General features: G+C 59.8%; 1 protein-coding gene across 1 annotated transcript in view; it reads left to right on the top strand.

Moving 5' to 3' along the window:
• The window catches only part of LOC137309872 (uncharacterized), a 405,058-nt gene extending 398,918 nt beyond the window's left edge, over positions 1-6,140 (top strand). Inside the window, exon 4 of the mRNA XM_067977888.1 lies at positions 4,801-6,140. Within this exon, the coding sequence (XP_067833989.1) occupies positions 4,801-5,823 (1,023 nt within the window). The 3' untranslated portion in view covers positions 5,824-6,140. The remainder of the gene's footprint in view (positions 1-4,800) is intronic.
• The last annotated feature ends 8,183 nt before the right edge of the window (positions 6,141-14,323 follow it).

Here is a 14,323-nt window from a genome sequence, read left to right as displayed (position 1 = left end):
TGCCCCGGGAGTGTTTGATGGGACAGTGTAGAGGGAGCTTTACTCTGTATCTAACCCTGTACCTGCCCTGGTAGTGTTTAATGGGACAGTGGAGGGGGAGCTTTACTCTGTATCTAAACCTGTACCTGCCCTGGGAGTGTTTGACGGGACAGTGTGGAGGGAGCTTTACTCTGTATCTCACCCTGTACCTGCCCTGGGAGTGTTTGACGGGACAGTGTAGAGGGAGCTTTACTCTGTATCTAACTCTGTACCTGCCCTGGGAGTGTTTGATGGGACAGTGTGAAGGGAGCTTTACTCTGTATCTAACTCTGTACCTGCCCTGGGAGTGTTTGATGGGACAGTGCAGAGGGAGCTTTACTCTGTATCTAACCCTGTACCTGCCCTGGGAGTGTTTAATGGGACCGTGTCGAGGGAGCTTTACTCTGTATCTAACCCTGTACCTGCCCCGGGAGTGTTTGATGGGACAGTGTAGAGGGAGCTTTACTCTGTATCTCACCCTGTACCTGCCCTGGGAGTGTTTGATGGGACAGTGTAGAGGGAGCTTTACTCTGTATCTGCCTGTACCTGCACTGGGAGTGTTTGATGGGACAGTGTAGAGGGAGCTTTACTCTGTATCTAACCCTGTACCTGCCCTGGGAGTGTTTGATGGGACAGTGTAGAGGGAGCTTTACTCTGTATCTAACCCTGTACCTGTCCTGGGAGTGTTTGATGGGACAGTGTAGAGGGAGCTTTACTCTGTATCTCACCCTGTACCTGCCCTGGGAGTGTTTGATGGGACAGTGTAGAGGGAGCTTTCCTCTGTATCTAACCCTGTACCTGCACTGGGAGTGTTTGATGGGACAGTGTAGAGGGAGCTTTACTCTGTATCTGACCCTGTACCTGCACTGGGAGTGTTTGATGGGACAGTGGAGAGGGAGCTTTACTCTGTATCTAACCCTGTACCTGCCCTGGGAGTGTTTGATGGGACAGTGTAGAGGGAGATTTACTCTGTATCTAACCCTGTACCTGCCCTGGGAGTGTTTGATGGGACAGTGTAGAGGGAGCTTTACTCTGTATCTAACCCTGTACCTGCCCTGGGAGTGTTTGATGGGACAGTGGAGAGGGAGCTTTACTCTGTATCTCACCCTGTACCTGCCCTGGGAGTGTTTGATGGGACAGTGTAGAGGGAGCTTTACTCTGTATCTAACCCTGTACCTGCCCTGGGAGTGTTTGATGGGACAGTGTAGAGGGAGCTTTCCTCTGTATCTAACCCTGTACCTGCCCTGGGAGTGTTTGATGGGACAGTGTAGAGGGAGATTTACTCTCTATCTAACCCTGTACCTGCACTGGGAGTGTTTGATGGGACAGTGGAGAGGGAGCTTTACTCTGTATCTAACCCTGTACCTGCCCTGGGAGTGTTTGATGGGACAGTGTAGAGGGAGCTTTACTCTGTATCTAACCCTGTACCTGCCCTGGGAGTGTTTGATGGGACAGTGTAGAGGGAGCTTTACTCTGTATCTAACCCTGTACCTGCCCTGGGAGTGTTTGATGGGACAGTGTAGAGGGAGCTTTACTCTGTATCTCACCCTGTACCTGCCCTGGGAGTGTTTGATTGGACAGTGTAGAGGGAGCTTTACTCTGTATCTAACCCTGTACCTGCCCTGGGAGTGTTTGATGGGACAGTGTAGAGGGAGCTTTACTCTGTATCTAACCCTGTACCTGCCCTGGGAGTGTTTGATGGGACAGTGTAGAGGGAGCTTTACTCTGTATCTAACCCTGTACCTGCCCTGGGAGTGTTTGATGGGACAGTGTAGAGGGAGCTTTACTCTGTATCTAACCCTCTCCCTGCCCTGGGAGTGTTTGACGGGACAGTGTAGAGGGAGCTTTACTCTGCATCTAACCCTCTACCTGCCCTGGGAGTGTTTGATGGGACAGTGTAGAGGGAGCTTTACTCTGTATCTAACCCTGTACCTGCCCTGGGAGTGTTTGACGGGACAGTTTAGAGGGAGCTTTACTCTGTATCTAACCCTGTACCTGCCCTGGGAGTGTTTGATGGGACAGTGTAGAGGGAGCTTTACTCTGTATCTAACCCTCCACCTGCCCTGGGAGTGTTTGACGGGACAGTGTAGAGGGAGCTTTACTCTGTATCTAACCCTGTACCTGCCCTGGGAGTGTTTGATGGGACAGTGTAGAGGGAGCTTTACTCTGTATCTAACCCTCTACCTGCCCTGGGAGTGTTTGACGGGACAGTGTAGAGGGAGCTTTACTCTGCATCTAACCCTCTACCTGCCCTGGGAGTGTTTGATGGGACAGTGTAGAGGGAGCTTTACTCTGTATCTAACCCTGTACCTGCCCTGGGAGTGTTTGACGGGACAGTGTAGAGGGAGCTTTACTCTGTATCTCACCCTGTACCTGCCCTGGGAGTGTTTGATGGGACAGTGTAGAGGGAGCTTTACTCTGTATCTAACCCTGTACCTGCCCTGGGAGTGTTTGATGGGACAGTGTCGAGGGAGCTTTACTCTGTATCTAACCCTGTACCTGCCCTGGGAGTGTTTGATGGGACAGTGTCGAGGGAGCTTTACTCTGTATCTGACCCTGTACCTGCCCTGGGAGTGTTTGATGGGACAGTGTCGAGGGAGCTTTACTCTGTATCTAACCCTGTACCTGCCCTGGGAGTGTTTGATGGGACAGTGTCGAGGGAGCTTTACTCTGTATCTAACCCTGTACCTGCCCTGGGAGTGTTTGATGGGACAGTGTCGAGGGAGCTTTACTCTGTATCTGACCCTGTACCTGCCCTGGGAGTGTTTGACGGGACAGTGTAGAGGGAGCTTTACTCTGTATCTAACACTGTACCTGCCCTGGGAGTGTTTGATGGGACAGTGTCGAGGGAGCTTTACTCTGTATCTAACCCTGTACCTGCCCTGGGAGTGTTTGACGGGACAGTGCAGAGGGAGCTTTACTCTGTATCTAACCCTGTACCTGTCCTGGGAGTGTTTGATGGGACAGTGTGGAGGGAGCTTTACTCTGTATCTAACCCTGTACCTGCCCTGGGAGAGTTTGATGGGACAGTGTAGAGGGAGCTTTACTCTGTATCTAACTCTGTACCTGCCCTGGGAGTGTTTGATGGGACAGTGTGGAGGGAGCTTTACTCTGTATCTAACCCTGTACCTGCCCTGGGAGAGTTTGATGGGACAGTGTAGAGGGAGCTTTACTCTGTATCTAACCCTGTACCTGCCCTGGGAGTGTTTGATGGGACAGTGTAGAGGGAGCTTTACTCTGTATCTAACTCTGTACCTGCCCTGGGAGTGTTTGATGGGACAGTGTGGAGGGAGCTTTACTCTGTATCTAACCCTGTACCTGCCCTGGGAGAGTTTGATGGGACAGTGTAGAGGGAGCTTTACTCTGTATCTAACCCTGTACCTGCCCTGGGAGTGATTGATGGGACAGTGTAGAGGGAGCTTTACTCTGTATCTAACCCTGTACCTGTCCTGGGAGTGTTTGACGGGACAGTGTAGAGGGAGCTTTACTCTGTATCTAACCCTGTACCTGCCCTGGGAGTGTTTGATGGGACAGTGTAGAGGGAGCTTTACTCTGTATCTAACCCTGTACCTGCCCTGGGAGTGTTTGATGGGACAGTGTAGAGGGAGCTTTACTCTGTATCTAACTCTGTACCTGCCCTGGGAGTGTTTGATGGGACAGTGTGGAGGGAGCTTTACTCTGTATCTAACCCTGTACCTGCCCTGGGAGTGTTTGATGGGACAGTGTAGAGGGAGCTTTACTCTGTATCTAACTCTGTACCTGCCCTGGGAGTGTTTGATGGGACAGTGTAGAGGGAGCTTTACTCTGTATCTAACTCTGTACCTGCCCTGGGAGTGTTTGATGGGACAGTGTAGAGGGAGCTTTACTCTGTATCTAACTCTGTACCTGCCCTGGGAGTGTTTGATGGGACAGTGTAGAGGGAGCTTTACTCTGTATCTAACCCTGTACCTGCCCTGGGAGAGTTTGATGGGACAGTGTAGAGGGAGCTTTACTCTGTATCTAACCCTGTACCTGCCCTGGGAGTGTTTGATGGGACAGTGTAGAGGGAGCTTTACTCTGTATCTAACCCTGTACCTGCCCTGGGAGTGTTTGATGGGACAGTGTAGAGGGAGCTTTACTCTGTATCTAACCCTGTACCTGCCCTGGGAGTGTTTGATGGGACAGTGTAGAGGGAGCTTTACTCTGTATCTAACTCTGTACCTGCCCTGGGAGTGTTTGATGGGACAGTGTGGAGGGAGCTTTACTCTGCATCTAACCCTGTACCTGCCCTGGGAGTGTTTGATGGGACAGTGTGGAGGGAGCTTTACTCTGTATCTAACCCTGTACCTCTCCTGGGAGTGTTTGATGGGACAGTGTCGAGGGAGCTTTACTCTGTATCTAACCCTGTACCTGCCCTGGGAGTGTTTGACGGGACAGTGTAGAGGGAGCTTTACTCTGTATCTAACCCTGTACCTGCCCTGGGAGTGTTTGATGGGACAGTGGAGAGGGAGCTTTACTCTGTATCTAACCCTGTACCTGCCCTGGGAGTGTTTGACGGGACAGTGTAGAGGGAGCTTTACTCTGTATCTAACCCTGTACCTGCCCTGGGAGTGTTTGATGGGACAGTGTAGAGGGAGCTTTACTCTGTATCTAACCCTGTACCTGCCCTGGGAGTGTTTGACGGGACAGTGTAGAGGGAGCTTTACTCTGTATCTAACCCTGTACCTGCCCTGGGAGTGTTTGATGGGACAGTGTAGAGGGAGCTTTACTCTGTATCTAACCCGTGTTTTATGTGGTGTTCAGGAGTGTGCGATGAAGACCCCCGTGAACTCTGTGAGGAAGCGTCTGCAGGGGACAGCTGGTGATCTGGTTGAGGAGACGTGGAGGGAACTGATTCCGAGTAATGAGGAGAGGGACTCCGTGCCCCGGGAGCTGGACCGTGATCTGCGGAGGGAGCCCGAGGGGTTTCGTGAGAATGACAGGCCGGGTTCCAAGACTTTCTCTCGGAGATTCCTGGTCGGCATGTCGATCGGTGCCCTGATTGTAGGATTTGTCCTCGGGGTTGTGTTGTGGGCCACAGTCCCCAATCCCAGGTTTGCTTGCTCCAATCCCACGGGAGTGAGGAAAGAGAATGTGACCGCTTACCCATCAGGGAATGCCCCCCCCGGTGGAGGAGCCGGAGTTAGGGACTGGGACGGTGTCGATGTCCCCCCGACCATCCCCCTGATAGAGACACCGAACCGTGCTAAACGGAGTCAGGATCATGAGGCCCCCCCCGGTGGAAGAGCCGGAGTTAGGCCGGGTTCGAAGACTTACTCTCGGAGATTCCTGGTCGGCATGCCGATCGGTGCCCTGATTGTAGGATTTGTCCTCGGGGTTGTGTTGTGGGCCACAGCCCCCAATCCCAGGTTTGCTTGCTCCAATCCCACGGGAGCTTCGCTGGACACGGGGCTGGGCTTAGAATGGGTGGGAGTGGGGAAAGAGAAAGCGACCAGTCACCCATCAGGTAATGCCCCCCCCGGTGGAGGAGCTGGAGTTAGGGACTGGGACGGTGTCGATGTCCCCCCGACCATCCCCCCGATACAGACACAGAACCGTGCTAAACGGAGTCAGGATCATGAGGCCCCCCCCGGTGGAGGAGCTGGAGTTAGGGACTGGGACGGTGTCGATGTCCCCCCGACCATCCCCCCGATACAGACACAGAACCGTGCTAAACGGAGTCAGGATCATGAGGCCCCCCCCGGTGGAGGAGCTGGAGTTAGGGACTGGGACGGTGTCGATGTCCCCCCCGACCATCCCCCCGATACAGACACAGAACCGTGCTAAACGGAGTCAGGGGTCGTGACCCCGCTCTCAGTGTGAACTTGAGACGAGGCCGTGGACACACCGGATAGAAGAGAGACCCCCCAAAGTGGGGAGCCCCCCTCCCCCTGATCAATCCCAATCCCAAATAACCCCCGCCCCTCCTTCCCTTCTCTCACTCAGAGTGTAAACTGATAACTCGGCCTTGAATTGATTTATTGATGTTGGGGAATCGAGGGGGGACTGAACGATCTGGGGAATTCCCTCTCCCACCGGGTTGACTCTCACCGTCCAATCACATTCTCAAAATGGTTCAAAATAAACTCATCACTGAAATTAAAGCCTGTTTTCCTGCAGTGTCGTTTGTTTCATGATCCTCAGTGTCGGCCGTCTCTCACTCAGTCTCACTCTCCCCGCTCCGGGTCAGAGAGTCGGGGGTTCGAGCCCCACACACTCCATAGACTCGAGAACGATCATCCAGGGGAACACTCCAAGTATCAGGACTGAGGGAGCGCTGCACAGTCGGACGGTCAGTACTGAGGGAGCGCCGCACTGTCGGAGGGTCAGTACTGAGGGAGCGCCGCACTGTCGGAGGGTCAGTACTGAGGGAGCGCCGCACTGTCGGAGGGTCAGTACTGAGGGAGCGCTGCACTGTCGGAGGGTCAGTACTGAGGGAGCGCCGCACTGTCGGACGGTCAGTACTGAGGGAGCGCCGCACTGTCGGAGGGTCAGTACTGAGGGAGCGCCGCACTGTCGGAGGGTCAGTACTGAGGGAGCGCTGCACTGTCGGAGGGTCAGTACTGAGGGAGCGCTGCACTGTCGGAGGGTCAGTACTGAGGGAGCGCTGCACTGTCGGAGGGTCAGTACTGAGGGAGCGCTGCACTGTCGGAGGGTCAGTACTGAGGGAGCGCCGCACTGTCGGAGGGTCGGTACTGAGGGAGCGCTGCACTGTCGGAGGGTCAGTACTGAGGGAGCGCTGCACTGTGGGAGGGTCAGTCCTGAGGGAGCGCTGCACTGTCGGAGGGTCAGTACTGAGGGAGCGCTGCACTGTCGGAGGGTCAGTACTGAGGGAGCGCTGCACTGTCGGAGGGTCGGTACTGAGGGAGCGCTGCACTGTCGGAGGGTCAGTACTGAGGGAGCGCTGCACTGTCGGAGGGTCGGTACTGAGGGAGCGCTGCACTGTGGGAGGGTCAGTCCTGAGGGAGCGCTGCACTGTCGGAGGGTCAGTACTGAGGGAGCGCTGCACTGTCGGAGGGTCAGTACTGAGGGAGCGCCGCACTGTCGGAGGGTCAGCACTGAGGGAGCGCCGCACTGTCGGAGGGTCAGTACTGAGGGAGCGCTGCACTGTCGGAGGGTCAGTACTGAGTGGGCGCCGCACTGTCGGAGGGTCAGTACTGAGGGAGCGCCGCACTGTGGGAGGGTCGGTACTGAGGGAGCGCCGCATCGTCGGAGGGTCAGTACTGAGGGAGCGCTGCACTGTCGGAGGGTCAGTACTGAGGGAGCGCCGCACCGTCGGAGGTTCAGTACTGAGGGAGCGATGCACTGTCGGAGGGTCAGTACTGAGGGAGCGCTGCACTGTCGGAGGGTCAGTACTGAGGGAGTGCCGCACTGTCGGAGGGTCAGTACTGAGGGAGCGCCGCACCGTCGGAGGGTCAGTACTGAGGGAGCGCCGCACTGTCGGAGGGTCAGTACTGAGGGAGCGCCGCACCGTCGGAGGGTCAGTATTGAGGGAGCGCCGCACCGTCGGAGGGTCAGTACTGAGGGAGCGCTGCACTGTCGGAGGGTCAGTACTGAGGGAGCGCCGCACTGTCGGAGGGTCAGTACTGAGGGAGCGCCGCACTGTCGGAGGTTCAGTACTGAGGGAGCGCCGCACTGTCGGAGGGTCAGTACTGAGGGAGCGCCGCACTGTCAGGGGGTCAGTACTGAGGGAGCGCTGCACTGTCGGAGGGTCGGTACTGAGGGAGCTCCGCACTGTCGGAGGGTCAGTACTGAGGGAGCTCCGCACTGTCGGAGGGTCAGTACTGAGGGAGCTCCGCACTGTCGGAGGGTCAGTACTGAGGGAGCGCCGCACCGTCGGAGGGTCAGTACTGAGGGAGCGCTGCACTGTCGGAGGGTCAGTACTGAGGGAGCTCCGCACCGTCGGAGGGTCAGTATTGAGGGAGCGCCGCACCGTCGGAGGGTCAGTACTGAGGGAGCGCTGCACTGTCGGAGGGTCAGTACTGAGGGAGTGCTGCACTGTCGGAGGGTCAGTACTGAGGGAGCGCCGCACTGTCGGAGGGTCAGTACTGAGGGAGCGCTGCACTGTCGGAGGGTCAGTACTGAGGGAGAGCCGCACTTTCGGAGGGTCGGTACTGAGGGAGCGCCGCACTGTCGGAGGGTCAGTACTGAGGGAGCGCCGCACTGTGGGAGGGTCAGTACTGAGGGAGGGCTGCACTGTCGGAGGGTCAGTACTGAGGGAGCGCTGCACTGTCGGAGGGTCAGTACTGAGGGAGCGCTGCACTGTCGGAGGGTCAGTACTGAGGGAGCGCTGCACTGTCGGAGGGTCAGTACTGAGGGAGCGCTGCACTGTGGGAGGGTCAGTACTGAGGGAGCGCCGCACTGTCGGAGGGTCAGTACTGAGGGAGCGCTGCACTGTCGGAGGGTCAGTACTGAGGGAGCGCTGCACTGTCGGAGGGTCGGTACTGAGGGAGGGCTGCACTGTCGGAGGGTCAGTACTGAGGGAGTGCCGCACTGTCGGAGGGTCAGTACTGAGGGAGCGCTGCACTGTCGGAGGGTCAGTACTGAGGGAGCGCTGCACTGTCGGAGGGTCAGTACTGAGGGAGCGCCGCACTGTGGGAGGGTCAGTACTGAGGGAGCGCTGCACTGTCGGAGGGTCAGTAATGAGGGAGCGCTGCACTGTCGGAGGGTCAGTACTGAGGGAGCGCCGCACTGTCGGAGGGTCAGTACTGAGGGAGCGCCGCACTGTCGGAGGTTCAGTACTGAGGGAGCGCTGCACTGTCGGAGGGTCAGTACTGAGGGAGCGCCGCACTGTCGGAGGGTCGGTACTGAGGGAGCGCCGCACTGTCGGAGGGTCAGTACTGAGGGAGCGCTGCACTGTCGGAGGGTCAGTACTGAGGGAGCGCCGCACTGTCGGAGGGTCAGTACTGAGGGAGTGCTGCACTGTCGGAGGGTCAGTACTGAGGGAGTGCTGCACTGTCGGAGGGTCAGTAATGAGGGAGCCCTGCACTGTCGGAGGGTCAGTACTGAGGGAGCGCTGCACTGTCTGAGGGTCAGTACTGAGGGAGCGCCGCACTGTCGGAGGGTCAGCACTGAGGGAGCGCTGCACTGTGGGAGGGTCAGTCCTGAGGGAGCGCCGCACTGTCGGAGGGTCAGTACTGAGGGAGCGCCGCACTGTCGGAGGGTCAGTACTGAGGGAGCGCCGCACTGTCGGAGGGTCAGTACTGAGGGAGCGCCGCACTGTCGGAGGGTCAGTACTGAGGGAGAGCCGCACTGTCGGAGGGTCAGTACTGAGGGAGTGCTGCACTGTCGGAGGGTCGGTACTGAGGGAGCGCCGCACTGTTGGAGGGTCAGTACTGAGGGAGCGCCGCACTGTCGGAGGGTCAGTACTGAGGGAGATCGGCACTGTCGGAGGGTCAGTCCTGAGGGAGCGCTGCACTGTCAGAGGGTCAGTACTGAGGGAGCGCCGCACTGTCGGAGGGTCAGTCCTGAGGGAGCGCTGCACTGTCAGAGGGTCAGTACTGAGGGAGCGCCGCACTGTCGGAGGGTCGGTACTGAGGGAGCGCCGCACTGTCGGTGGGTCAGTACTGAGGGAGCGCCGCACTGTCGGAGGGTCAGTACTGAGGGAGCGCTGCACTGTCGGAGGGTCGGTACTGAGGGAGCGCCGCACTGTCGGAGGGTCAGTACTGAGGGAGCGCTGCACTGTCGGAGGGTCAGTACTGAGGGAGCTCCGCACCGTCGGAGGGTCAGTATTGAGGGAGCGCCGCACCGTCGGAGGGTCAGTACTGAGGGAGCGCTGCACTGTCGGAGGGTCAGTACTGAGGGAGTGCCGCACTGTCGGAGGGTCAGTACTGAGGGAGCGCTGCACTGTCGGAGGGTCAGTACTGAGGGAGCGCTGCACTGTCGGAGGGTCAGTACTGAGGGAGCGCCGCACTGTCGGAGGGTCGGTACTGAGGGAGCGCCGCACTGTCGGAGGGTCAGTACTGAGGGAGCGCCGCACTGTCGGAGGGTCAGTACTGAGGGAGTGCTGCACTGTCGGAGGGTCAGTACTGAGGGAGTGCTGCACTGTCGGAGGGTCAGTACTGAGGGAGCGCTGCACTGTCGGAGGGTCAGTACTGAGGGAGTGCTGCACTGTCGGAGTGTCGGTACTGAGGGAGCCCTGCACTGTCGGAGGGTCAGTACTGAGGGAGCGCTGCACTGTCTGAGGGTCAGTACTGAGGGAGCGCCGCACTGTCGGAGGGTCAGCACTGAGGGAGCGCTGCACTGTGGGAGGGTCAGTCCTGAGGGAGCGCTGCACTGTCGGAGGGTCAGTACTGAGGGAGCGCTGCACTGTCGGAGGGTCGGTACTGAGGGAGCGCCGCGCTGTCGGAGGGTCAGTACTGAGGGAGCTCTGCACTGTCGGAGGGTCAGTACTGAGGGAGCGCCGCGCTGTCGGAGGGTCAGTACTGAGGGAGCGCTGAACTGTCGGAGGGTCAGTACTGAGGGAGCGCCGCACTGTCGGATGGTCAGTACTGAGGGAGCGCTGCACTGTCGGAGGGTCAGTACTGAGGGAGCGCTGCACTGTCGGAGGGTCGGTACTGAGGGAGGGCTGCACTGTCGGAGGGTCAGTACTGAGGGAGTGCCGCACTGTCGGAGGGTCAGTACTGAGGGAGCGCTGCACTGTCGGAGGGTCAGTACTGAGGGAGCGCCGCACTGTCGGAGGGTCAGTACTGAGGGAGCGCCGCACTGTGGGAGGGTCAGTACTGAGGGAGCGCTGCACTGTCGGAGGGTCAGTAATGAGGGAGCGCTGCACTGTCGGAGGGTCAGTACTGAGGGAGCGCCGCACTGTCGGAGGGTCAGTACTGAGGGAGCGCCGCACTGTCGGAGGTTCAGTACTGAGGGAGCGCTGCACTGTCGGAGGGTCAGTACTGAGGGAGCGCCGCACTGTCGGAGGGTCGGTACTGAGGGAGCGCCGCACTGTGGGAGGGTCAGTACTGAGGGAGCGCTGCACTGTCGGAGGGTCAGTAATGAGGGAGCGCTGCACTGTCGGAGGGTCAGTACTGAGGGAGCGCCGCACTGTCGGAGGGTCAGTACTGAGGGAGCGCCGCACTGTCGGAGGTTCAGTACTGAGGGAGCGCTGCACTGTCGGAGGGTCAGTACTGAGGGAGCGCCGCACTGTCGGAGGGTCAGTACTGAGTGAGCGCCGCACTGTCGGAGGGTCAGTACTGAGGGAGCGCCGCACTGTCGGAGGGTCAGTACTGAGGGAGCGCCGCACTGTCGGAGGGTCAGTACTGAGGGAGTGCTGCACTGTCGGAGGGTCAGTACTGAGGGAGCGCCGCACTGTTGGAGGGTCAGTACTGAGGGAGCGCCGCACTGTCGGAGGGTCAGTACTGAGGGAGATCGGCACTGTCGGAGGGTCAGTCCTGAGGGAGCGCTGCACTGTCAGAGGGTCAGTACTGAGGGAGCGCCGCACTGTCGGAGGGTCAGTCCTGAGGGAGCGCTGCACTGTCAGAGGGTCAGTACTGAGGGAGCGCCGCACTGTCGGAGGGTCGGTACTGAGGGAGCGCCGCACTGTCGGTGGGTCAGTACTGAGGGAGCGCCGCACTGTCGGAGGGTCAGTACTGAGGGAGCGCTGCACTGTCGGAGGGTCGGTACTGAGGGAGCGCCGCACTGTCGGAGGGTCAGTACTGAGGGAGCGCTGCACTGTCGGAGGGTCAGTACTGAGGGAGCTCCGCACCGTCGGAGGGTCAGTATTGAGGGAGCGCCGCACCGTCGGAGGGTCAGTACTGAGGGAGCGCTGCACTGTCGGAGGGTCAGTACTGAGGGAGTGCCGCACTGTCGGAGGGTCAGTACTGAGGGAGCGCTGCACTGTCGGAGGGTCAGTACTGAGGGAGCGCTGCACTGTCGGAGGGTCAGTACTGAGGGAGCGCCGCACTGTCGGAGGGTCGGTACTGAGGGAGCGCCGCACTGTCGGAGGGTCAGTACTGAGGGAGCGCCGCACTGTCGGAGGGTCAGTACTGAGGGAGTGCTGCACTGTCGGAGGGTCAGTACTGAGGGAGTGCTGCACTGTCGGAGGGTCAGTACTGAGGGAGCGCTGCACTGTCGGAGGGTCAGTACTGAGGGAGTGCTGCACTGTCGGAGTGTCGGTACTGAGGGAGCCCTGCACTGTCGGAGGGTCAGTACTGAGGGAGCGCTGCACTGTCTGAGGGTCAGTACTGAGGGAGCGCCGCACTGTCGGAGGGTCAGCACTGAGGGAGCGCTGCACTGTGGGAGGGTCAGTCCTGAGGGAGCGCTGCACTGTCGGAGGGTCAGTACTGAGGGAGCGCTGCACTGTCGGAGGGTCGGTACTGAGGGAGCGCCGCGCTGTCGGAGGGTCAGTACTGAGGGAGCTCTGCACTGTCGGAGGGTCAGTACTGAGGGAGCGCCGCGCTGTCGGAGGGTCAGTACTGAGGGAGCGCTGAACTGTCGGAGGGTCAGTACTGAGGGAGCGCCGCACTGTCGGAGGGTCAGTACTGAGGGAGCGCTGCACTGTCGGAGGGTCAGTACTGAGGGAGCGCTGCACTGTCGGAGGGTCGGTACTGAGGGAGGGCTGCACTGTCGGAGGGTCAGAACTGAGGGAGTGCCGCACTGTCGGAGGGTCAGTACTGAGGGAGCGCTGCACTGTCGGAGGGTCAGTACTGAGGGAGCGCTGCACTGTCGGAGGGTCAGTACTGAGGGAGCGCCGCACTGTGGGAGGGTCAGTACTGAGGGAGCGCTGCACTGTCGGAGGGTCAGTAATGAGGGAGCGCTGCACTGTCGGAGGGTCAGTACTGAGGGAGCGCCGCACTGTCGGAGGGTCAGTACTGAGGGAGCGCCGCACTGTCGGAGGTTCAGTACTGAGGGAGCGCTGCACTGTCGGAGGGTCAGTACTGAGGGAGCGCCGCACTGTCGGAGGGTCGGTACTGAGGGAGCGCCGCACTGTGGGAGGGTCAGTACTGAGGGAGCGCTGCACTGTCGGAGGGTCAGTACTGAGGGAGCGCCGCACTGTGGGAGGGTCAGTACTGAGGGAGCGCTGCACTGTCGGAGGTTCAGTACTGAGGGAGCGCTGCACTGTCGGAGGGTCAGTACTGAGGGAGCGCCGCACTGTCGGAGGGTCAGTACTGAGTGAGCGCCGCACTGTCGGAGGGTCAGTACTGAGGGAGCGCCGCACTGTCGGAGGGTCAGTACTGAGGGAGCGCCGCACTGTCGGAGGGTCAGTACTGAGGGAGTGCTGCACTGTCGGAGGGTCAGTACTGAGGGAGTGCTGCACTGTCGGAGGGTCAGTACTGAGGGAGCCCTGCACTGTCGGAGGGTCAGTACTGAGGGAGCGCTGCACTGTCGGAGGGTCAGTACTGAGGGAGCGCCGCACTGTCGGAGGGTCAGCACTGAGGGAGCGCTGCACTGTGGGAAGGTCAGTCCTGAGGGAGCGCCGCACTGTCGGAGGGTCAGTGCCGAGGGAGCGCCGCACTGTCGGAGGGTCAGTACTGAGGGAGCGCTGCACTGTTGGAGGGTCGGTACTGAGGGAGCGCTGCACTGTCGGAGGGTCGGTACTGAGGGAGCGCCGCACTGTCGGTGGGTTAGTACTGAGGGAGCGCCGCACTGTCGGAGGGTCAGTACTGAGGGAGCGCTGCACTGTCGGAGGGTCGGTACTGAGGGAGCGCTGCACTGTCGGAGGGTCAGTACTGAGGGAGCGCTGCACTGTCGGAGGGTCAGTACTGAGGGAGCGCTGCACTATGGGAGGGTCAGTACTGAGGGAGCGCCGCACTGTCGGAGGGTCGGTACTGAGGGAGCGCCGCACTGTCGGAGGGTCAGTACTGAGGGAGCGCCGCACTGTCGGAGGGTCAGTACTGAGGGAGCGCCGCACTGTCGGAGGGTCAGTACTGAGGGAGCGCCGCACTGTCAGAGGGTCAGTACTGAGGGAGCGCCGCACTGTCGGAGGGTCAGTACTGAGGGAGCGCCGCACTGTCGGAGGGTCAGTACTGAGGGAGCGCCGCACTGTCGGAGGGTCAGTACTGAGGGAGCGCTGCACTGTCGGAGGGTCAGTACTGAGGGAGCGCTGCACTGTCGGAGGGTCAGTACTGAGGGAGCGCTGCACTGTCCAAGGAAAGGCCCAGGCTCCATCCCCGGCCTGTACTAAGTGAGCTGATCTCCCCCGGGGTGGGACTGAGCCCCAGGAAAGGCCCAGGCTCCATCCCGGCCCGTACTGAGTGAGCTGATCACCCCCGGGGTGGGACTGAGCCCCAGGAAAGGCCCAGGCTCCATCCCCGGACCGTACTGAGTGAGCTGATCACCCCCGGGGTGGGACTGAGCC

The sequence above is a fragment of the Heptranchias perlo genome, unplaced genomic scaffold (assembly GCF_035084215.1).
Source record: "Heptranchias perlo isolate sHepPer1 unplaced genomic scaffold, sHepPer1.hap1 HAP1_SCAFFOLD_187, whole genome shotgun sequence".
NCBI lineage: Eukaryota > Metazoa > Chordata > Chondrichthyes > Hexanchiformes > Hexanchidae > Heptranchias > Heptranchias perlo.
The sequence above is the reverse complement of the archived record's forward strand: the minus strand, read 5'-3'. Positions and strand labels throughout refer to the sequence as shown.